We start from the raw sequence: 25,008 nt of genomic DNA, 5'->3' as shown, positions 1-25,008 counted from the left end.
CTTAGGGGCTCAGGGGTTTGCAATTGGGTGGATTGCTAAAAACAAATGCAAAAAATCTGGCTAAATACTGTTCTGTCTCAGCTACTATGGGCAGTCTGTCTGTCTGGAGAAGGCGTTGTTTCATCTATCCCTAGGTGGCTTAAAAAAACCCAAAACAAACATCCTGTCTAGTAGTGTCAAGTAATAGTATGTCAACAATGTGCTATATATATATTTTTTTCTCTTCTTTTCCCTCTGTGTGTTAAGCATGTGCAGCAGCTATATCTTGTTGGACCATATAATGTATAACCTAATTCTGATCATTGTTTGGGTCTATTGTTTTACGCCTCTTGAGCAGATCCAAATAAAATAATTCAAATGTGTGTGTGTGTGGGACAGCATGGCAGGCCAGCGGTCCGTGAGCCGACGTTACAACAGTGGATCGGAGAGAACGCAGCGATCCCCTGCACCCCCAGCCCTGACCTCCACCCCCCCCTCAAGAGGAAATCCCCCCGGTACGCACGCACGCACACACACACACACACACACACACACACACACACACACACACACACACACACACAGCTCACATTGAACAAGTTAAGGAGGCCAGATTTCTGTGAGAGTTCCAATAGATTTGGCCTTTCTTGGGCCACTCGCTCACATTAATAACATGGTTAAAGCAAAGATGAGCATAAGTATTTCAATCATAAGGAGTGCCTATTGTTTTTTTTGATACACCGAATATTCGTCCGCAGAAAATATTCGGCAGAAAATGTATAAAAATGCATTTTCGGCCCGAATAGGCAGAAAATATACCACCGAATAGTGTATGCAATGAATGCATTCAAAAGAGCTGAATAAATGTTTTATGGACCCATAATAGTGATTATTATATAAGTTAAGTTTTGCCATAACCATTTATTTTGCCATAATCGGGTAGCTTTAAGGTACGGCCATGACAGCAATGGTAAGAAAAAAAAGATATATAATATTAATCATATTCGGTGTTCGGTTTTATTTCCCTTTCGGTGCATCCCTATTTTTATTTTAACTAAATCAACCACAAAACCAGTTAATTTTGTCTTGTCTCAACTGGACTATATTGGCCAGCAATCTGGTCGAATAATCTGGTGGAAATAAAATCCATCCTACCCAAAACAGAGCTGCGAGACTATAGCTCCACATTGACTCATTTAGGACGGGCATTGAAATAATGCATAGGATGAAAGTTGATATGAGACTCTTCTAATAGGAGGCAGAATGCACGACTTAACATTGTGTTATAATTTAGCTATTGGAAAACAGCAGATTTGCAAGCTCATAGCGCGCCACTCGGTGGCGCGCTATGAGCTTGTAGATCTGCTGTAGGTCTGCTATTTTTTGAAAAGTCGTGAAAATGTGTCGCAAATCATTGAATATATATTTCAGAGCGAACATTTTTCACTAAACTATTGGCTTCTGTGGGGGGGGGGGGGGGGGTCCCTGGAATTACGTATTTTGAGATGGGGGTCTGTGGCCCAATAGAGATAATTCTGGGGGTCCTTGACATGAAAAAGGTTGAGCACCACTGACACAGAAACATGAGGTTTTTTAGAAAAATGTTAGGATTTAGAAGCCTTTTTTCTCAGTCCAAAATGGGTTAATCATTTTACCGGGTGCACGGTCAGACACTTTAACATTTTGAACAATATCTTTTAAGGCACTTATTTATTTAATTAGGTATGGCACGCTGCAGACAAGCAGCACACTAAACGCTTTGCGTTTAGGCTACCACGGAATTCTGTCAAACTCTCTCTGTATATCCTAGAATGTTCAAAGTCTGATTATTAATTCCCCCTTGTGCCATTATCATCTGATAGGATACCTATACATTTTACAACTTTACTGTGACAATATAGAGCTATTTAACACCGTTACTGAACACACTATTGCAATGATAACTGTCACAATATAGAGCTATTTAACACCGTTACTGAACACACTCTATAGCAATGATAACTGTCACAATATAGAGCTATTTAACACCGTTACTGAACACACTCTATAGCAATGATTACTGTCACAATATAGAGCTATTTAATTTAACACTGTTACTAAACACACACTATAGCAATGATAACTGTCACACTATAGAGCTATTTAACACCGTTACTGAACACACTCTATACTAGCAATGATTACTGTCACAATATAGAGCTATTTAACACTGTTACTGAACACACTCTATAGCAATGATTACTGTCACAATATAGAGCTATTTAACACTGTTACTGAACACACTCTATAGCAATGATTACTGTTCCAATATCGCATATTGTGTTGTTTTGACCCGTCAGAAGCAGCGGTGTGGACGACCAGATGAAGTCCTTATTAAGGATGTGACGGTTTGAAAATTACAAAACCGGGTCGATATTCAATAAAAAAAAATCGACCGAAGCGGTGGCCACTGGAGGGCGCACTTGAGTCATTTTCGGTTTTTTTTCCATATCAGTGCCTGTGGCATGTTACATGGATAGCTTGTAAGAAAGAACCATACTTTGGACAACAGAGTGACACATTTCACACATGTGTTTATTTTTCAATGCTCACAGTACAGATGGAAATTTGGAAACAAGCCAAAAACTATGGCTTCTTGCCTTCTTGGGCTCAATTATTTAAGCATTATAGTATTTGTTTTAAACTGTACTTACAAACTGTATTCAATTACAAAAGAAAATCGTTCTCAAACTTATCTGAGTGCAAATGGACTTGTCTTGAACAAACTATAAACATCCTCAAATACTAATACAATAAAATATAATAATAATAATAATAATAAATAATGAATTGCATTTTTATAGCGCTTTTCCAAGTGCTCAAAGCGCTTTACAATGGTTCATTCATTCATACATTAATATAAACCTGTACTCTGTCTCTCAACAATACCTGTTGCATAAATCAGCAGCTAGGCCTAGCCTCGTAGTAAGCCTACACTGTACTCAGTGAGTGCAAATGAACAAGAGAACAACAAACTGTAAACGTCCTCAAACAATGGGCTACAATAAAAAATAAAATAAATCTCAATGCAATCTGCATAAATCGGTAGGCCTAGCCTACAGTCACTGTTGACTGTACTCAGTGTGCAAATTAATAAAACAATACATTGTTAATGTATTATGTATAATATAAAAGAGGTAGCCTATCAAGTAGTATGGCATAACATTGCCTGAGTGATTTGCCTCAATAAAGATAATATAGAAAATAGATAATTAGATATATAGAAAATAGATAGAAAATATCTTTATTACTGTAGTCAGTGCAAAACGAACTAGCCTGTAGGCTAAACACTAATCAACATCAAGAATCCTCAACAAAATGTCTCAAATAATGTCACAAATATGAAATCAGTAGGCCTATACAAGGCTATAAGCCTACAAGTGCAAATTGTGAACTTTCACTTAAATTCACTATAAACATTGAATAGAAAAACAAATTATGAATAAATTGTAGAAAACACAGTCTGCTTAGTGCTTTAATAGACAATTTACAATTTACAATTTAGGCATTTAGCAGACGCTCTTAATCCAGAGCGACTTACATTAAGCAAGAACAAAAAAGCATGAGTATACATCACATAAAAACATTTATCATGAAACATGCGTAAGCTAAGAAAGTAACAGTGGAATATCTATAATGAAACTATACATATAAGCTATACATCTATACTACTATGCTATACATATGTACTATGACGTGCTATGACAATAGCACATACAATGCACTTATGCTGTCTACATAACATGCTATAAGTCTGTATCAAATGCTATCTAAGTCTACAGAATTGCTATCTAAGGGGGTGGGGTAAGTGCTATGGGCCATGATGGAGTCTGAAAAGGTGGGTTTTCAGACTACGGCGGAAGATTGGGAGTGATGCTGCAGTTCTGACTGCAATGGGAAGTGCATTCCACAGTTTTGGAGCCAGAAGGGAGAAGAGTTTGGGACGTGTGGAGTGTTGTCCCGGCGTTTTTAGTCAGGGTACTTCCAGCTTCCCTGCGTTGGCTGATCTGAGTGAGCGGGAGGGTTTGTAGGGTTCGATCATACTTGCAAGATATGGGGGAGCCATACCTTTGGTTGACCTTTGGTTAATAGCAGACTAAAATGTGCAGTTTGCGCACACAAATAAATGTGAATGAAATTAATCATCTAGACTTTCTGCCTGCCTGCCCGGCCTATAACATTCCTGCTGGGGACATTCACAGGTTCTTGGCCAGAAATACTTGCATATCGACCTTGCCTGGTTTCAACAAAGACCTTTGAGGTGTGACAATATTCCCGGCTGTGCTAAACACCCTCTCCGATGCAGTGCTTGTAGCACAAATGCAAAGATACTTGCGTGCTACGTTTGCCAACATTGGAAAGCGTGACTAATTTTGTTGCCACCATTCTAGCGGGTCGGATTCTGGGTGAACCAAATCCTCCTGCTTGTAAATTGCCAGTTCACAAGCAACCTTCTCCTCTGTGGTTTTGGGACGCCAACCTGCTCCCAAGCAGACTTCCCAAACTTCTTTTCTTTTTGGGTGCCGGAGATGATTCTGCTGCGTTTCCCCCCCCCCCCCCCCCCCCGACCCCCTCCTCGTCTCCTCGCTGCTGCTTCTCTTTAGCCAGAGTGGCTGCCTCATTCTCCACTTTACTCAGAATATGATCCAACTCGTCTTCGTCGAAATGACTCCCACGGTGCCATGGGTCAATGAAGGTAGCCGTGCGCATCAACTCTTTGACCAAGGCCAGATCGTATTTTGCCTCTAGTCGCGTTATGATGCCCTCTTTCAGCTCCCTGGTGAGAGTGACGTCATCTTGTTCTGCACACAAAATCTCACTCCTCAGGAGTTTGAGCACTGGGATGAGCGATGATGCGGTGACATAGTTTTCTCCTGACATTATGTCAGTGAAATCACTGACTGGCTTGAGGGCTCCGTTCATCGCGGTCAGCACATCCTTATCAGACCAATTAAGCTTGACAATACATTTTCGGTCATTCTCCTGAACTGTATTGCTGTAAACTGTATTGCTGTAAACTGCTCCAGCAAGCGCTCGATCATTTTCTGTTTGGAGCCCCAACGAGTTGCACAATCCTGTTGGATGACAAAAATAATACAATTGTAAAGGGCTATATATATTCTATAAATAATATGAAATAGGCTACTTAACACATAGACTGCTACAGGTTCTAGCGGACCCTGGCTTACTGGTGCTGAAGGCTTAACATGGGCTTTTTGAACTTTTTGGGGGGCCCACAGCGAGGGGCCTCTTATAGCGAGAATCACAATCGCATAAATAAAAAGAAAGCCCAACTTGTCCACTTCAATTTAAAAAAAAATTATGATTCTACCATCTTCCATTCTGGAGATATTGACCTTTTTCTAACACCTGCTTTTGCCTGCACGCTGCTTGTGAAAAAAAACAACAGAGATATGGAGGCCTGAAGTTGACAGACATTTCAGTTCAGTTTTTTTAGTTCAAAAGACCGATATAAAATTGAGCACAAATAATATCCTATACAAACCATATACCGAATGAAAGCCCTGAATGTCTACTTTTAGGAGGAAAACAGTACACATTGTACACATATACAGTTTGTCACTAATTGGCTATTGAATGCAGCTTGCGCCCACCAGAGAACTTTAGAGAAGGCATGGACCCGAAGAACTATTATTCACAAAATAAGGCCTATAGCGACATGTACATACTATATACCGTATGAAACAGTAGACTCTCTGCTTTCATAAGAAAAATACCACCCAGAAAAATCACACCCCTGTGAAGTGAGCAGTGCAATTGCACTGCTCACTTCACAGGGGTGTGATTTTTATTATTATTACAGTATTAGTATTTTTCTTATGAAAGCAGAGAGTCGACTGTTTCATACGGTATATAGTATGTACATGTCGCTATAGGCCTTATTTTGTGAATAATAGTTATTCAGGCCCATGCCATCTCTAAAGTTCTCTGAAAAAGATAATTTTAGAGAGCATGGACCTAACAACTAAATATTCACAAAATAAGGCCTATAGCGACATGTACATACTATATACCGTATGAAACAGAATACTCTCTGCTTTCATAAGAAAAATACTAATACTGTAATAATAATAGAAATCACACCCCAGTGAAGTGAGCAGTGCAATGTTGCACTGCTCACTTCACAACATTGCACTGCTCACTTCACAGGGGTGTGATTTTTATTATTACGAGTAAGACGCGCGAACGCGGAAGGCGAACGCAGATCGTAAATTGCAATAACAATTAGAATAAATTACAGACATGATCTGCAGGGTGTCATAGTTAGTGCTTGGACCACGCCAGCTCCATATATGGTCACAAAAGACGCCATCACACTCATGTCACCATGACTCAGCCATAACCATATAAGGAGTCCCCAAAGCAGGACCACGCCATCACACTCATGTCACCATGACTCACAAATCACTCAGCTCCATATATGGGCACAAAAGGGCCAGGTCCACATATACAGTAAGCGGGACAGACAGACACACACACACACACACACACACACACAGACAGACAGACAGACAGACAGACAGACGTGATCTGCTAGGTCTCATAGTAAGTGCTCATTGCATTCGCAATTACAGTATTAGTTTTTTTCTTATGAAAGCAGAGAGTCTTGATGCACATTATCTGATCATAAAACGGACTTGGAAACTTTCTTCAATCGTAGCCCCATATGTGCCCTCTCCCTACGCTCATTGAACTCATTCTGTGATTCGAGCTACAAACAATCGCAGTAACGGGGGGGGGGGGGGGGGGCAACTAGGCTTTGAGGAAATGATCTTGCATAATCAACATTATTGTCGATTGTCGTGTGCCGCTCCAAACATGTCCAGACATACCACTAACCTCATCGATCCAGTCTCGCGTATCTATAAGGTGAGACGCGAGACTGGATCGGATTGTGTCTGGACATGTTTGGGAAAAAAAACAAGAAAAACAACGAGATGGATGCGGCAGAAGCAGCACGTCAACGTATTTGGAAGAAAAAAAACGAGAAAGCACCACCTGTCGTTGCAAGACAAACACCCGTATGTTGCTGATAGACAGATAATAATCGATCCGATTTTGTCCTGCCGTTCATTTTATCACATTAGGTGCAGGGCAGGCTGCTCGACGGTGAGTTTATAATAGCCTGTTGTAACGAGAAAGGGGGATGGATTGGATGGTGAGCAGCGCAGCAGCGCAGCAGCAGCAGCAGTACGGCTTGCGATCAGCGACCAACGTATCATGGCGGGCCCTCGATAATGATGTGCAATCTGTCCATGACTAACTCCACATGTGTCTGGCAAACGTTACGTTATGAAATCAAATGCCGATCGTTGCAGGTTTATATACGGGCAGAGAGCAAATCGCGTTGTATCTTGTTCCGAGAATGAGAGCGCAAGCCTTGCAGTTGAAAGCAGTGGGGACTCGGGAGTGGGGGGGGAACTGCCAATGCGATCCAAGAGGAAGAGACCCCCCCCCCCCACCATTCTCCCTCGGGAGAAACCATGTAGAAACAGGAGGGGAGGGGGAATCGAGTGTATTCACACAAACAAGAGCATTGTCCCATCCATTTTAGATCCCCTGACATCTGCGTTGGTCTATGCCGGACGGCCGTATCCATTACGTCGTACGTCCTCGCATAGACCAACCAATAGGCGGTGCCAGACGCTTCTCAGACCAACACCTCTTTTCAGCAGGGGGGGGTTTTAACTCTTTTTAGAGCCGATCGGTGTTACATTATGAGTTGTCCGGGCGCAAATATAGTTGAACCATAGTAATCAATAAAAAAACGTTTTTTGGACCATAAAACGTATAAAAACGTTATGCGCTTCTTGCGCTTGGCTATAATAAAACGTTTAAAAACGCTTTCAGCATTCTATGAGTTAATATGCACGTAGTTTATGTATAATATAAATAAACGACGTGCATATTAAATAGGCTACTATAACTACGAGGCCATTTAGGCTACAGTTAGTTGCATTTATTATGATAAAACGTTATTATTATAGCTCACCGTAACAAGCTGGTGATCTGGTAACTCGAGTTCCTCTTGTGCCTGTCCCATGTTCCTCTTTCTCTTCCAGCTGTGTGAAAACTGGCCAACAGTGCTTCTGCAGCGTTCCATGGTGTTGTTGATTTTCTTGCGATTTTTTTCAGCTGTCAGTGTGTTGTTTACGGCAAGATGCAGGTTATGGCCAAAACAATTAAGCCACGGCCAGCACAAGACTTTTGTGATCGTAGCAACAATATTGGCTCCGTTGACGGTTGTTACTGCGGACAGGTACTTTGGATCCAGGTTCCACTCGGCTAATTGTTCTTCAAGTGCCTCAGCCATGTTTTGTGCTGTGTGATCAGCGGGAAAGAAACTTGTCTGGAGGCACCGAGAGACCATCTTCCAGTCATTGTTGATGAGATGGACAGTCAATGCCATGTATGGTGACATATTGGTACTGGACCACATGTCCTTTGTCAGAGAGAAGTAGTGGCCTTCTGAAAGTAAACATTGCACCTCATGTCGAATCTTATTATACAGCTCTGGAATGGCAACTTGTGAAATATCCTTTCGACCAGGTGGCTCATATACCGATGGTCGAGTGTATGGCACATTTCTTTGAATGACTGCTTTTCCACGGTTCTGAATGAAACCATTTCCTTCGCAATGAACCTGGTGACTTTATCGGTGCAGTCCTTCCATCTGCGGCTGTCGCGTTGATATGGAACACCCCTGGAAAATGACCCTGCTAGCTGTAGTTGTGTCGTTGAAGAAGAGCCAGCACTGTCCGTAGACAAGCCCCCTTGTCCTGCAGGACCCATAGCAGCAGCAACGGAGGCATGTTTCTTGCGCAGGTGAGTATGGAGGTTCGATGTGTTACTCAATTTAGCCAGGACCTTTTTAAGACAGTGCTTGCATGTTGGATTATTTAAATCTTTCGGCCCACCTTTCTCATCTTTTTCGAAACCAAAATGCTTCCATATTGGGTTTGTTTTTGTCTTTGGTAACATCAACTGATCCGCCATCATGCCATTTCCTGCTTTCACACTCACTCGGTCAACTTTATTGCAACTTTATTGGAAACAAACACTGCACACTCCCCCCCAGCTCCACCCCAAGCCCATTCGTTTGAAACCTGACACCTCTTTTGTGTGCTGGGCTCAGTGGCCACTGTTACATGCAGCAATGCCTAGCAGCAGTCAAGCTTGCGAGCGGGGCGCTGCGACCGCATCCGTCGGCAAACATAAAAAATGGTTTGGTCGGTTTAAATAAATTAATCCGGTTTACGGATGAAACCGGATCGTTCCGGTTGAACCGGAAACCGTCACATCCTTTTTTTTAATACTGTTTTTATTAGGCATTTTTGTATGACAATTTCAGATTAGACAATGATAATAAGTAATTCAGTTAAATAAAAATGAAAAAAATAACAGGCAATGTAAATGTTCCACATACAGTATAATAAGTGTGATAAGTTTATAGTGTGATAAACATGAAAAAACACTCAGTTCCTTTTCTTTCTTTCCAATTTTCTATTGTGCTATCTATTGTGTAGGAGGGGTTAGCGTGCGCCTATTAAAATATTCAATGAAGGGTTGCCATGTCTGGTAGAACCTATCTTCACTCCCTCTAAATTCAAACTTAATCTTTTCCAATTGTAAGTAATGCATAACATCTTTCATAAGTGAAGTGTGAGTTGGAACCTGTGCTTGTTTCCAATTCAACAGTATCAGTCTGCGAGCCAGTAGAGTCACATATTTTACCATGTTATATTGGAAAGTAGACAGTTTGACCCCGGGCCCTGTGACTCCCATAATTGCTGTCAGTGGATCCGGGTCAAAAGGTCTTCCAACAATGTCTGACAGTGATTTAAATATACTTTGCCAATATGATCTTAGTTTTGTGCAATGCCAGAACATATGAGCTAGAGTGGCCGGCGATTGGCCACATCTGTCGCAGGCTGGATTCACATTTGGATACATTCTGTTGAGTTTTTCCTTTGACAAATGTAATCTGTGTAATATTTTAAACTGTATAAGACCGTGCCTGGCGCATACTGAAGAAGAGTGCACACACTTTTGAGATGTAGACAACCGTCACATCCTTAGCCCTTATTGTGTTGTGTTGTTTTGTCCTGTCAGAAGCAGCGGTGTGGACGACCTGATGAAGCTTCTTATTGTGTTGTTTTGTCCTGTCAGAAGCAGCGGTGTGGACGACCAGATGAAGCTTCTTATTGTGTTGTTTTGTCCTGTCAGAAGCAGCGGTGTGGACGACCTGATGAAGCTTCTTATTGTGTTGTTTTGTCCTGTCAGAAGCAGCGGTGTGGACGACGACCTGATGAAGCTTCTTATTGTGTTGTTTTGTCCTGTCAGAAGCAGCGGTGTGGACGACCTGATGAAGCTTCTTATTGTGTTGTTTTGTCCTGTCAGAAGCAGCGGTGTGGACGACGACCTGATGAAGCTCGCCAAGCAGTTCGACCTCGACATGTTCCGCCAGAGCGACGCCACGACGCACTCCGACCAACACGTCACTGAGATCCAGGACGCCACCACGACGCTCCGCGGCGGTTTACCGCTGCTCCCCCACGACCACGTCGACATGTCGGATGTCCAGAAGTCTCCTCCTCCCGTCGTACACGATGCCGATCACCTCATGGAGGTGGACGACCTGGATCTGGATGCCATCTTTGACGGACCCACGCAGCGCGTCAGCGGAGGTCTGTCAGGTCAGGTGTCGTTCTCCGCAGGGTCTCTGGAGGTGAAGCCTGGTCCAAACGGACCCACGCAGCGCGTCAGCGGTCTGAGTCTGAAGTCTGGACCCAGACTGACCTCCACAGAGGAGACTCTGGGGAACGTGATCAAAGGACCTTCTGGGAACATCAAAGACTCTTCTGGGAACGTCAAAGGACCTTCTAGAAACATCAAAGACTCTTCTGGGAACATCAAATACTCTTCTGGGAACATCAAAGACTCTTCTGGGAACATCAAAGACTCTTCTGGGAACATCAAAGGCTCTTCTGGGAACATCAAAGACTCTTCTGGGAACATCAAAGGCTCTTCTGGGAACATCAAAGGCTCTTCTGGGAACTTCAAAGAGAACCAGTCCAGTGCCGTTCCTCGTACTTCAGCCACGCCCCTCTCAACGCAGAGCCGACGTCCGGTGGAAAACAACATGGCCGCCGCCGCGGTAGAAAACAACATGGCCGCCGCCGCGGTAGAAAACAACATGGCCGCCGCGGTAGAAAACAACATGGCCGCCGATGATGACGACGACTGGGACGATGACGACCTCCTGGACGACCCTCTGGTTTTCGCCATGATGACCCAAAACCTCCAGAACTTCGTCCCGCCTCCTAAGCACCGCTCCACCCAGAGAAACCCTCCAGAGGACCCTGGTCTTCTGGAGGGTTTCTCCAGAGGAGGAGGTCCTGGTCTGGGAGGTGGAGGAGGTCCTGGTCTTGCTGGTGGAGGAGGAGGTCCTGGTCTGGGTGGAGGAGGAGGTCCCAGGAACCAGCAGAGACCCAGGAGGACCTTCCAGTTGGAGACCAACTCCTCCTCCAGCGCCTTCAGCCAGATCCTCACCGACGTTTCAAACCACCCCAGCCCCCCCGCGGCCCTGGAGAGACCAGACCCCTCCAACCCCGGGATGGAATGTCCTGCCCCCTCCAACCCCAGGACGGAACCTTCCTCTGTCCCCTCCAACCCCAGGACGGGACCTACTGCCCCCTCCAACCCCAGGACGGGACCTACTGCCCCCTCCAACCCCAGGACGGGACCTTCCTCTGTCCCCTCCAACCACAGGACGGGACCTACTGCCCCCTCCAACCCCAGGACGGGATCTACTGCCCCCTCCAACCCCAGGACGGGACCTTCCTCTGCCCCCTCCAACCCCAGGACGGAACCTTCCTCTGTCCCCTCCAACCCCAGGACGGGACCTTCCTCTGTCCCCTCCAACCCCAGGACGGGACCTTCTTCTGTCCCCTCCAACCCCAGGATGGAACCTTCCTCTGTCCCCTCCAACCCCAGGACGGGACCTTCCTCTGTCCCCTCCAACCCCAGGATGGGACCTTCCTCTGCCCCCTCCAACCCCAGGACGGGACCTTCCTCTGCCCCCTCCAACCCCAGGACGGGACCTACTGCCCCCTCCAACCCCAGGACGGAACCTTCCTCTGTCCCCTCCAACCCCAGGACGGGATCTTCCTCTGTCCCCTCCAACCCCAGGACGGGACCTTCCTCTGTCCCCTCCAACCTCAGGACGGGACCTTCCTCTGCCCCCTCCAACCCTGGGACGGGACCTTCTTATGTCCCCTCCAACCCCGGGACGGGACCTTCTTCTGTCCCCTCCAACCCCAGGACGGGACCTTCCTCTGTCCCCTCCAACCCCAGGACGGGACCCTCTGTCCCCTCCAACCCCAGGACGGGACCCTCTGTCCCCTCCAACCCCAGGACTGTTGCCACCTCCGCCCCTTCGGCTAGGGAACCTCTGCCTACCAGACCCACACCGGCTGCACTTCCCCAGCGGTCCACTGGGGGCGCTGTAGAGGTAGGTCTTTGTCACAATTGACCAGTGCCAGTGATTTCACCCACAAGTCGGCAGAGTTGATATACAGTTATAGTTGAAAATACGTTTTCTTTTTTTTTTTTTTGGTTTTCGTTTTTAGCCACATTAACACAGTTGGAATGTTAAAGAATGTTTTTATTCCATCAGAAAGTCATTTTAGTGTCATTAAGTCATTGTAATTGTTTAAAGAAGTCACTATGTCTAATGTTTTAACCATTGAGTTAAGCAGTGCTAACCAATGCTAATCAGAAAATCCGCTTTTCTTTCAAAGTATGCAAATTCCGCTAAAATCCGCTTTTTTGTACACAATCGTTTTTGAAGATAATACTAGTCTTTTACTAACTGGCTAACAGAAATAGCAGAAAATGAAGTATTAACCATCGTATTTTGTAAAAAGTGTGTTTATTTTCGGTCCTCCTAAAGCTAATGTTCCAGATGGGGCACTGGTGAATCACAACAAAGGAACTGGCTGGAAATGGCTTCCTGTTTCCAATAGCAGAAGAAGAAGACGAGGATTAGTTTAATGTCAACATTGTAACATTGTCACCATAACGTGGCTATTATTAGTTGCTTTGGAATGTACCTGCCATGAAAATTAAGGTCATAATAACGCAGATCACATCGATATGTAATATAGCGTGATACGTACTTGTTTTAGCTACAGGATTGATATCAATGCTAAATGTAGATAAAAGCTAACGTTGCAGGGTTGCCAGGTTCTGAGAAATAAGCAACCCGGCATATGAAAACAAGCCCAAAATAATCGTTTTTTCATACTACAAAATGCCAAATAAATACAGTAGCCTATTTAAAAAAGGAGAGATAACAGGAAAACTATCAAGGTAACATTCTCTAATTGTGTAGACTTATTGGTACAGTAGGCCTATGCATTATTTTTCTTTAGAAACAAGGCCAACTAATTATAATAAGCGGACATGGCAACTCTGCTTGTTGACTAATGGAGGAATGAAGGGAAAACAGCGCCCCCTAAAGTCACAGATCACTGCTGAAATCTTTGAAGGTGGAATGCTCTATTTTGACATTGCTGATTCACTAGGTTTCAAATGGTCACATCTTCTTCATTTCCCCCCCAATTTCAATGAGCAATACATCATATGAAAGGTTACAGTGTGCAGTTTCATAATATGTAAATAACTGAAAAATGACCAGGGCCCCCTTGTATATCAAACTACTGTCCCTGGTCACTAGTAAACATGAACCCACGTGGATTAAGTGACCGATGCACCGAATCGGAGACTTCCTCTATCGCTCTTCCTCTTCAAAATAAAAGCCACTTGTAATGATTTAATCCATTCTGGGCGGAAAACCCCTTTTAGTGTTTTAAACATTGTTATACTTTAGCTATTGAAAAATAGCAGATCTACAAATCTGTAGGCCTGCTATTTTTCCTTTAAAAATCGTGAAAATGTGGCGTGAATCTTTGAATATAAGCCAACGTTTTTAACTCAAATCTTAGGGGGTCCCTGGAACAACATATATTCAACATATACAGATAATTCTGGGGGTCCTTGACATGAAAAAGGTTGAGCACCACTGATGGAAACATGGGTTTTCAGAAAAATTTTGGGATTTAGAAGATTTTTTTAAAGAATCGGCCTCAGGTGGAAATGTGTTAATTCAACTTCATCTCTTCAGCGGAGCGTTGCGTCAGGATTCTCAGCTATCGCTACGCCACATTTTAGTCACCCGGAATGTCTAGTTTTAGTCGACTAAATCTACAGTTGATTTAGTCGACTAAAATGTATTTTGGCGGGCCTTGATGCCGTCGCAGTGGCATACTGAAAATAGCAGATCTACAAGCTCACAACGTGTCGCACTGCGTGTGTGTGTGTGTGTGTGTGTGTGTGTGTGTGTGTGTGTGTGTGTGTGTGTGTGTAGCTGTCTGGCGGTCGGGACGTCCCGGACGAGGATCTGGACTCTCTGTTCTCCTCGTCTCCTCCGTGGGACGACCTTAACGAGGTTAACGATGTCAACGAGGTTAACGACCTTAACGAGGATAACAAGGACGATGACGACCACCTGCTGCTGGAGCTGTGCGAAGTCGTCGAGAGCCAGATCTCCTCCCACAGCCACGGAGCGGCCAATCACAGCCAGATCTCTTCCCACAGCCACGGAGCGGCCAATCACAGCCAGATATCCTCCCGCAGCCAAGCCCCTGCTCCGGCCAATCACCTCTCTGCTGGTCAGACTCCTGGTAAGTGTTTCGTCGACTTAAAACTATGACTAAAAAGGTCCGTCGACCTTTTTTCACTTTTTTAGCACAGCACAGCTCAGCACAGCACAGCACAGCTCAGCACAGCACAGCACAGCACAGCACAGCACAGCACAGCACAGCTCAGCACAGCACAGCTCAGCTCAGCACAGCTCAGTCGTTCACTTCCCTGTTTAGCGTTCAGAAAGAATGCCTCGTATCTCCTAATCCAGGGAGCTCTCTGTGGTTTTAACCAGACGGTCTTCATCTCTGACTTCAACATGCCTCTCGTTTAGAATATTAACGCTTCTAAAGAGACTTTAATTGTGACATCGTGAGGTGAGGCTTTCAGAGTAAAAGCTGCCTTATCTGCCTGGCACCCCGAGCTCCTATTTTGAAAGAAATCCCGGCACTCGTGTTCAAATTGATATATAATTGATTGTTTTGTAAATCTTATGGGTGAATGAATTAATGAATGAATGAATGGCGGATTTTTCAGTGGAACCAGGAAGAGCAGGCCCACTGCTGTGCCCTATATATGGACCGGACGTCACTGGTTGGCATGACGATCAATGTCAATGAATGTTGTTCCTCTAGGTGGCGCTGGATCTCTCCCGGCCGCTACGGGAGCGCCGGTGGAAAAGGAGCGGACTCAGACCACCGTTCACAACAACAACAACATCAACGCCACCGGGCGGTTCTCCTTTAAGAGGCCGCACCCCCGCCCCGCCCCCCCCACCTCAGCCAACACAGGTGAGTCCAAAACTATGGAATGAACAGAACTACAGACTCAAGGTCATTACACACTGGCGAATAAGCGATCCGAAAAATGCGAAATATTTGCCCGGCGAATTTAGTCGTGTCTGTACACATATAAATTAGGCATGTGGAAAATAATCGATACGTATCGATACATCGATTATGACGTGCGCAATGCGAGTGAATCGGTTCATTCACTGTGTGTCGGTAAAATTGACGGGTGAAATCTCGATGCATCGTTCGCGGAGTGCTTGCACCGGTAAAATCCGTGGTTGCACTGTTTTTTCATGGTAAATTTCACCCTATCCTGTGTTTCCGAGGCGCATTGAACGTACCATCAGAAAAGGAAGGAGAAAAAAAAGGTCTCTCGCAGCCAGCTCCGCACAGTGTGCGGCTGTGCGCTGCGAGCACGCAGCTACTCTGCACCGTAGAGTAGACACGTTGAGACAACAGACTATAAAGAGCACCCGCGACGAACAGAAGTTAACCCCACGCACAAAGGAAGCACAACCTTTAGCTTTATAAAATAGCTGTCCGTCGATCAGTTGACTTTTCACTGTAGCGCTGGTGCTGCTAATGATCCACACAGCTGTTCTAGCTGATTCTCCGACGCGAATCTGCGTCGCGACTCGCGATCATCAATTTGTAATTAAAGAAAGCTTCTGCAGTCTGCACACACGTGTACAACAACAACAACGCCACAGCTGGGTGTACTGCTTGCGTTTAAAGTCGTTTACAACCGTTCCACAACTTTCCACTGTCCAGCTTTCCCCTGCTATTCTCTGGGATAGAAGCCTTATTTATATTCTGCAGCAAGACGGTGTCGCACGCCTAAAATTGCAGATCCACAAGCTCACAGCGGGGCGTGGATGAGACGCGTTGTGAGCTTGTACATCTGCTATGTATTTATAACGTTAATAATACATGCAGGCCAGGGTCTTCAATGTTTTTTAGGTCAAGCCAAGGACCACTTAGCTGAGAGTGAGAGATCAAGCAGGGACCCCCACTATACATAGGCAATTATATTATAAAACTGTGTTGCAGATTAAACTACTTGTTTGACAGCACTACGAGTGTGACCTGTCATTTTTGTTTTGTTTATTTGTTTATTTTCTATTTATATGTTGGTAACATTAATTGAGCTATTACATAGGCTATTACATTTTAATCTCTTGAACCCTCTATACTCAAAACCTCAAATTGACCTTTGAGATATAATTATTATACTATAGCCTATGATTATTAGTAATCTAACAATTCCACAATAACCAGCAGAGAGCAGACCCTTTGTTTACTTACATAATTCTATAAGTTGGGTTGTTTGAGATGCAGAGCTATAATACTAACCTACAGTAAAACAATAAATTGCTTTGAATTTAAATGTAATGCATTTTTACATGTTTTGGGAAATTAATAGAGCTTTAATATAAATCCTTTCTATTGTGATGAATCTCCATCAAATCGCATCGTATCGCATTGATTTGAACTAAATGGTTATCGCATCGCATCGGGAAGAGGGAGAATCGTATCGCATCGTATCGCCAGGGGATTCCATGTATCTCTAATGTATCGTATCGCTGGCAGTGCATCGAGATGCGTATCGAATCGTGAGATGAGACGAGATTCACATGCCTAATATAAATGCGACGCGTATTGTGCGATTATATTCGCCTCCACTCCATGTCCTCTCCTCCTCCTCTCCTCTCCTCCTCCACTGAGCTCCTCTTCTCCTGCGTTATGTCATCTTTCATACCCTGAAGAGAAGGCACTCAGGTGCCGAAAAGTTGGTCTTTAATAGAAGTTTTTTGTATCGTGATAGCTGTGCAACCGATCCTTCCTTTACAAGTTTGTCTTCCGTCCCGTAGTCAGCACCTCCTCAGTATTGGTGTGCAGCGTGCGCTAATTAATACCTCTTTTGTTTGTATTGGTAATATCCTACTATCCTTTCCACCACTTCTTGTCTTCTTCACATGATGTGGTCCAGAGTAATTTGGGATCGACGGCCGGTCGGCTGCTCACCCGTGCCGTCGATAGGGTTTGTAGGGTTCAATCATACTTGCAAGATATGAGGGAGCCATACCTTTGGTTACTGTGAATGCCAGCATCAGAGTTTTGTATTCTGTGCGGGCAGCGACCGGGAGACAGTGGAGGGAGCGGAGCAGAGGGGAGACATGTGAGAAACTTTGGCTGGTTGAAGACCAAGCGAGCTGCGGCATTTTGGATCAGCTGGAGAGGCTTAAGTGCACATGCTGGTAGGCCAGTAAGGAGGGAGTTACAATAGTCGAGTTTTGACAGGACTGGATTAGGAGCTGGGCTGATTCCTGGGTGAGGAAGGGTCTGATTCGTCGTATGTTATAGAGTGTGAACCTACAGGATGGAGTGACAGCTGTGATGTGAGTTTTGAACGAGAGCTGAGCGTCCAGGACAACACCAAGGTTCCTGGCTGTCGGGACAGACGTTACCAGGGCGTTGTCTACGGAGATAGTTAGCTCCCGCATAGGGCAGGACTTAGCTGGGAAAAACAGAAGCTCAGTCTATACATAACATAGGGCAGGACTTAGCTGGGAAGAAGAGAAGCTCAGTCTTGTCTGGGTTCAGCTTGACTTTAATAATATATCATCTGTCGTTTATAACAAAACAAAATATATGGAAAAAACGTTACGGTTTGATCAAACGACTTGACGCCGCCTCACCGCTTGACCTTTTGACCCCTGTGTTCCAGCTGGTGGGAGGTCGTTGACCTCTGACCCCAGCGCTCGGTGCTCGGCGGAGCAGATCGACCTGAAGAAACGCCAGGCGATGGAGAGGAGGCGCCAGAAGATGACCCTTCACAACTGACCAATCGGCACTCAGTATGGGAAGCAGCACTGACCAATCAATCAGCCCTCAGTATGGAGAGCCCAGAGCCATTTATACAGAGTTACGTCACTGAGGGGTCAGACCAGAGCCATAGACCACTGGTTCCCAAACTTCTTTCATGTCAAGGACCCCCAAATGTACACTAATCTGCCCCGTGGACCCCCGTTAGAAAAGACATGCCAGGGATCTCCATAAGAGAAGATTTTTACGGCTCTAGCAGTGACTCTCAACCCGTTTCATTTCAAGGACCCCCCAGTTTGACATGCATTAGTCTATTATACGGACCCCCATTTAATGGCATTTCTATCTCTGGGACCCCCAATTTATTTTGGAAAATCAATGTTAATTTCCATTTGTACACTCAGAGTTACAGACCCGTAATTTAGGGCATAATTATAATTATCATAAATAATTATTATAATTAGTAATTGGGTAGTTGTGGCTGTAATTATGTTCTTGTAAATACATTCAGCATGTTGCTTTTAGAATAAGATTTTATTTTTCTTCATATAAATCTTGTTTGTGTTTAATTCTTAATTTCTTTAATTTGTATTGTTGCACCTGTCGGCATTAATAAAAAAAACATAAGTAAATTAATCAAATCTTTGACCTGTGTGTGAAAGCTCCGCCAAGGAGTAAATAATAATTAGGAAGTTAATTAACACTAACCGCATTTATTGAAAAATTAGGATCTAATTCACGCCAGCATTTTTGCCAGTTGAGCTCTTATTTTGAAAAGCCACATTTCCAGACTTCCAGAAGTAGTCTGAGCCACGGAACCACCATGTGATGACATTTAGCCTCTCAGACCCATTTGAGCCACGGAACCACCATTTGTAAGCCATATCTCCAAAACTGGTGGGTCAAACTGAACAACTAATATGTCAATTTGAAGCTATGATTCCCTGCTTTCACAGGACACGAGAACAACGACAATGAGACCGGGTTGTCTTTCAATATTTTTATTTATATCTGTCTGATCTCGCTGTCCTTCAACACCAGGAGGGAGGTGATTGGTCAATCCTTCTTCATGCGTTTCACTGCACCAGGAAGCTTGTCCTGGAGTCTGTGAGAGAGACAGGCAGGCAGGCAGGCAGACAGACAGACAGACAGACAGACAGACAGACAGACAGACAGACAGGCAGACAGACAGACAGACAGGCAGGCAGACAGACAGACAGACAGACAGACAGACAGACAGAGTTTAGCTCTAGTGTCGTATAGTAAATCAGTACTAGTTGGACTCCTAATATTCCATACAGTGTGGTAGTAAATCAGTATACTATGGACTGTCTGTCTGCCTGCCTGCCCGCTCGCCTGCCTGTCTGTCTGTCTTTCTGTCTGTCTGTGTCTGTCTGTCTGTGTCTGTCTGTCTGTCTTTCTGCCTGTCTCTCGTGAAACTCACCTGATCATGGTTTCTTCCATTCTGGAACCGATCAGCTGAATGTAGCGATCTATCTGAGTCTGAGACACGCACGCACACACACACACACACACACACACACACACGGAATAGATATGAGACAAGCATTAAAGAGACAGCCTTTTTGTTTTAGTCACTGGAACAACATATTTTCAGATGGGGGTCGGCGGCCAAATACAGATAATTTGTGGGGTCCTCAGAGTTACTACAGGGACCCCTAGAGGGTCCTCAGAGCTACTACAGGGACCCCTAGGGGTCCTCAGAGCTACTACAGGGACCCCTAGAGGGTCCTCAGAGCTACTACAGGGACCCCTAGGGGTCCTCAGAGCTACTACAGGGACCCCTAGAGGGTCCTCAGAGCTACTACAGGGACCCCTATGGGTCCTCAGAGCTACTACAGGGACCCCTAGAGGGTCCTCAGAGCTACTACAGGGACCCCTATGGGTCCTCAGAGCTACTACAGGGACCCCTAGAGGGTCCTCAGAGCTACTACAGGGACCCCTAGAGGGTCCTCAGAGCTACTACAGGGACCCCTATGGGTCCTCAGAGCTACTACAGGGACCCCTAGAGGGTCCTCAGAGCTACTACAGGGACCCCTGGGGGGTCCTCAGGGTTATATAGGGGTCCAGTTAAAGCTCACAAAGCCTCACAGTGAGCAAGGCGTAGTGATCTTGTAGATCTCACACACACACATTATTCACGTGCGCGCGCACACACACACACATTATTCACGTGCGCGCGCGCACACACACACACACGCGCTACCTTGTTCTTCTGGTAGATCAATGGGGAGGTGAACGCGATGATGTCAGCTGTAAACAGACACATGATTGACAGTTACAATTTCTGTGAAATTATTTATATATTTATAAATGTACCTTTTTTTTACACAGTTGTCGTGTAGCCTGGAGACTGACATCATCGGTAAGTTATAATTATAGAGTAATATGTTCTCATGTATGTATTAGATTATTAAACATGTGACTACATGTATGTATTAGATTAAACATGTGACTACATGTATGTATTAGACTAAACAGCGGAAGTTATAGATTACTCTGGAATAGCCAATTAGCTACAAACGTTATGCAGAGCTCGGCCAATCACAGTTAGATTAGATTATGCCATTAATATTCCATTACTCCGGAGGCAAAATAACGTGTCACAATAACATTAGTCTACTAATAATTAATACTAATAATAATAGTTACCGAGGATGAGGATGGTGATTCCGTTGAAGATTGAGCCAATGTATGTCATCACCCACATCACACCTGCAAGCTGTCACACAACCATTGATTGATTGATTGATTGATTGACTAATAACGTAACCTTATAGTCAATACTAGACACAATAAATACACTCCGATACAAAAAAAATACCTCGACGCTGTGGCTGTACTGAATGGAAGTACTAAACCCATTCTGTACGGGAACCCCTTTTGGTGTTTTAAGCATTATGTTCTACTTTGGCTATTGAAAAATAGCAGACCTACAAGCTCGTAGCGCCGCACTTGGTGCCGCGCTACGTACGAGCTTGTAGATCTGCTATTTTTTTTTAATCCTGAAAATGTGGTGCAAATCTTTGAATATATATATTCTTTCAGAGTGAACGTTTTTAACTCAAATCTTTGCTTCTCATCTGGGGGGTCCCTGGGTGGGGGTCAGCGGCCAAATACAGCCTCCTATCTTCAGGTCCTCCACCAATAGGAGCCTCCTACCTTCAGGGAGTCGACCAATAGGAGCCTCCTACCTTCAGGGAGTCCACCAGGTCCTCCACCAATAGGAGCCTCCTACCTTCAGGGAGTCGACCAATAGGAGCCTCCTACCTTCAGGGAGTCCACCAGGTCCTCCACCAATAGGAGTCTCCGGCTCTGATGCAGGAAGTGGTTGAGGTGGACCAAGCTCTGGTCCACGGCCCCTCCGAGGGTCTCTGGAGACACCACGATGTCCCTCTGGAGCAGAACCCTGGAGACACAGAGAGAGAGTGATAGAGAGACATAGAGATAGACAGAGAGAGAGAGAGAGACAGACACAGAGAGAGAGAGAGAGTGATAGAGAGACACAGAGAGAGAGAGAGAGAGAGACATAGGGACACACAGAGAGAGAGAGACAGAGATAGACAGAGAGAGAGAGAGAGCGATAGAGAGACATCGTACTTGAATGGATGTCCCTCGTCAGACTTCTGCACGGCTTGGATCACCGACTTATAAACCCTGGGGAGGAAGTCAATATGACATCACTTCCTGTTCACTCCGCTATCGTCTCTAATATGAATATTCTTACTTTTTATTCCACTGTGTGTTGTGTGTGTGTGTGTGTGTGTGTGTGCGCGTGGGGTCAGGGGTCACCTGAAGGTCACGGTGACACACAGAGCAGCCAATAGGAGGTAAGACACCACGCTGATGAGGGAGAAGGTTGCCATGGAGACCAGGACCAGCTGTGATAGGCCGAACACACACGCAGACTTCTTAGGCTCCGCCCAGTGGAGCAGCTGGAAGACTGACGCGCACGCACGCAAGCAAGCACACACACACACACGCACGCACGCGCACATGCACGCGCACACACACACACACGAACGCGTCGTTCGATTTGATAGTTCACAATTATTTTACTTAAAAGGACACTTCACCCTTTTTGCTAAAAAATATATGTTAATGACGTTTAGAACACTTTCCTGGGGGTCTTTATGTGTATAATATGTGGTTTTAGATATTTTAGATTGTAGCAGTGAGCCTGTTGTCTCTGATGTCATGGACACTGGGCTCACTTCCTTCCTGGACTACAATTCCCATAATGCTTTGGTGCACTGCTCCTCCTTGTGGATAGGGCAGGTCTGTCTTACTGAGACAAAATGTAGTCCAGGAAGGAAGTGAGCCCAGTGTCCTGCATGACATCAGAGACACTGGGCTCACTGCTACAATCTAAAATATCTAAAACCACATATTACACACATAAAGACCCCCAGGAAAGTGTTCTAAAGCTCCTAAATGTCATTACCATATATCTTTTAGCAAAAAGGGTGAAGTGTCCCTTTAAGCTGCATTAAATACAACTGTATTCATTGATTGCCCGAGTCCCGTGGTGGGAGTTCTGCTCTGGTTTTGGTCAATATTAATTACTTTGTAGATGTTGATTATTATTATTATTATTATTATAAAACATACATTAACCACCAAAATGGAATTCAAAATATGAAATACTACATGAAGTACTTTCTGCATAATGATGTACTTTTACTCAAGTAGATCACACACACACACACACACACACGCACGCGCAGTACACACGCATGCATGCGCACGCCCCCGCACGTGCACGAACGCACACACGCATACAAAAACATGCATGCGCGCGCACGCACACACACACACACACACACACACACACATTCTTGTGCAGATCAGCACATCATGTGGATGTTCTTAGCAACAACAGGGACAATTAAGCTGCTTAAAAGGTTAGTTCACATAGTTTTTAGCATTATGTTCTACTTCAGCTGTTGGAAAATAGCAGATCTACAAGCTCATAGCGCTACGAGCCCCAGGGGGTCCTTTCAGGGAGTTCCAGGGGGTCCCCTACTAAATGATAGTTATAGGAACCAAATGGACCCTTATGGGTCTGTAACTCTGAGAGTGTACAAATGGACCCTTATGGGTCTGTAACTCTGACAGTGTACAAATGGACCCTTATGGGTCTGTAACTCTGAGAGTGTACAAATGGACCCTTATGGGTCTGTAACTCTGACAGTGTACAAATGGACCCTTATGGGTCTGTAACTCTGACAGTGTACAAATGGACCCTTATGGGTCTGTAACTCTGACAGTGTACAAATGGAACCCATTTAGTTGATGTTTTTTTTCCATACCTGTAGCGGTGTTCTGTTTGAGCAGGGCAGCAGCAGAGGGGTCCATTTGGTCAGAAGGCGTAGTGGAATCTGCCATATCTTCGATTAGAATCTGATGAACACGATTAATCGACTCCTCTCAGTGTGTTAAAGTGTCAAAGAAGTATTGAGATAAACTTCATGAAAGAGGAATAGAACTGATGCGTGACCGCTCTCCTCCTCCTGGTCACTCACACTGTCGCTGGTGACCCTGTGGAATCCTGTCTCTGTGTTGCACTGACTCTGGTGACCCTGTGGAATCCTGTCTGTCCACTGTGTTACACGGACTCTGTCTCACTGTGTTACACTGACTCTGGTGACCCTGTGGAATCCTGTCTCTGTGTTGCACTGACTCTGGTGACCCTGTGGAATCCTGTCTCTGTGTTGCACTGACTCTGGTGACCCTGTGGAATCCTGTCTCTGTGTTGCACTGACTCTGGTGACCCTGTGGAATCCTGTCTGTCCACTGTGTTACATGGACTCTGTCTCACTGTGTTACACTGACTCTGGTGACCCTGTGGAATCCTGTCTCTGTGTTGCACTGACTCCGGTGACCCTGTGGAATCCTGTCTCTGTCTGTCCACCGCGTTACGCGGACTCTGGTGACCCTGTGGAATCCTGTCTGTCCACTGTGTTACACGGACTCTGTCTCACTGTGTTACACTGACTCTGGTGACCCTGTGGAATCCTGTCTCTGTGTTGCACTGACTCCGGTGACCCTGTGGAATCCTGTCTCTGTCTGTCCACCGCGTTACGCGGACTCTGGTGACCCTGTGGAATCCTTTGACCCGCAAAGAGGTCATTAACTCCTCGGCCGGTCCATTCATTCATTCATTCATTCATTCAGTGAATAATGTTATTGTATTAACAGTTTGCAGGAGGAAACAAAACACAGGCTTGTTTCCATTGGGGTACTTCTACTTCATATTATCAATTAATCCGATGTCTTTCTTTACCCTATGTTGAGCAATCATCATCATGCGTTATGCCCTGTGGACGACACTTTGTCTTCCTCATGTGGAATGTGTTTCACTCTGAGAGCCGCACTCAGTGCACCATGTCAGTTTACATGACAGACCCCACCCTGTCAGTTTACATGACAGACTCATGTAAACACGTAACGTGGGTAACTAACTACTACCTCACCCATTGAAAACACAGTAACTATAATGCCGTTACTGAATAGGAAAATGTAAATAGTTACGTTACAAGTTACAGCAAAAAGTAGTTTCATTATGTAAAGTAACTTAAAGTAAGGGCGTTATAGTTTGTTAGGTAAAGTAACTTAAAGTAAG

General features: G+C 44.9%; 2 protein-coding genes across 2 annotated transcripts in view; one reads left to right on the top strand and one right to left on the bottom strand.

Moving 5' to 3' along the window:
• etaa1a (ETAA1 activator of ATR kinase a) overlaps window positions 1-18,871 on the top strand; it is a 29,293-nt gene extending 10,422 nt beyond the window's left edge. The window contains exons 5-10 of the mRNA XM_080759037.1: window positions 379-494; window positions 10,441-11,405; window positions 11,487-12,553; window positions 14,471-14,786; window positions 15,381-15,536; window positions 18,265-18,871. Coding sequence (XP_080615163.1) covers window positions 379-494; window positions 10,441-11,405; window positions 11,487-12,553; window positions 14,471-14,786; window positions 15,381-15,536; window positions 18,265-18,380 — 2,736 coding nt within the window. The 3' untranslated portion in view covers window positions 18,381-18,871. The remainder of the gene's footprint in view (window positions 1-378; window positions 495-10,440; window positions 11,406-11,486; window positions 12,554-14,470; window positions 14,787-15,380; window positions 15,537-18,264) is intronic.
• A 547-nt stretch (window positions 18,872-19,418) lies between these two features.
• Window positions 19,419-23,771, bottom strand: LOC308312430 (reticulon-3-B-like; the record flags this gene model as incomplete). Its single annotated transcript, XM_080759036.1, has 7 exons — window positions 19,419-19,460; window positions 20,590-20,636; window positions 21,036-21,105; window positions 21,654-21,792; window positions 21,984-22,040; window positions 22,176-22,326; window positions 23,696-23,771. The coding sequence occupies 7 exons, from the start codon at window positions 23,769-23,771 to the stop codon at window positions 19,419-19,421; spliced, it is 582 nt and encodes a 193-aa protein (XP_080615162.1).
• Window positions 23,772-25,008: the final 1,237 nt, after the last annotated feature.

The sequence above is a fragment of the Protomyctophum bolini genome (assembly GCF_963924005.1).
Source record: "Protomyctophum bolini genome assembly, chromosome: 3".
NCBI classification, from domain to species: domain Eukaryota; kingdom Metazoa; phylum Chordata; class Actinopteri; order Myctophiformes; family Myctophidae; genus Protomyctophum; species Protomyctophum bolini.
Note: the sequence above shows the minus strand (reverse complement) of the source record. Positions and strands in the feature narration are given on the sequence as shown.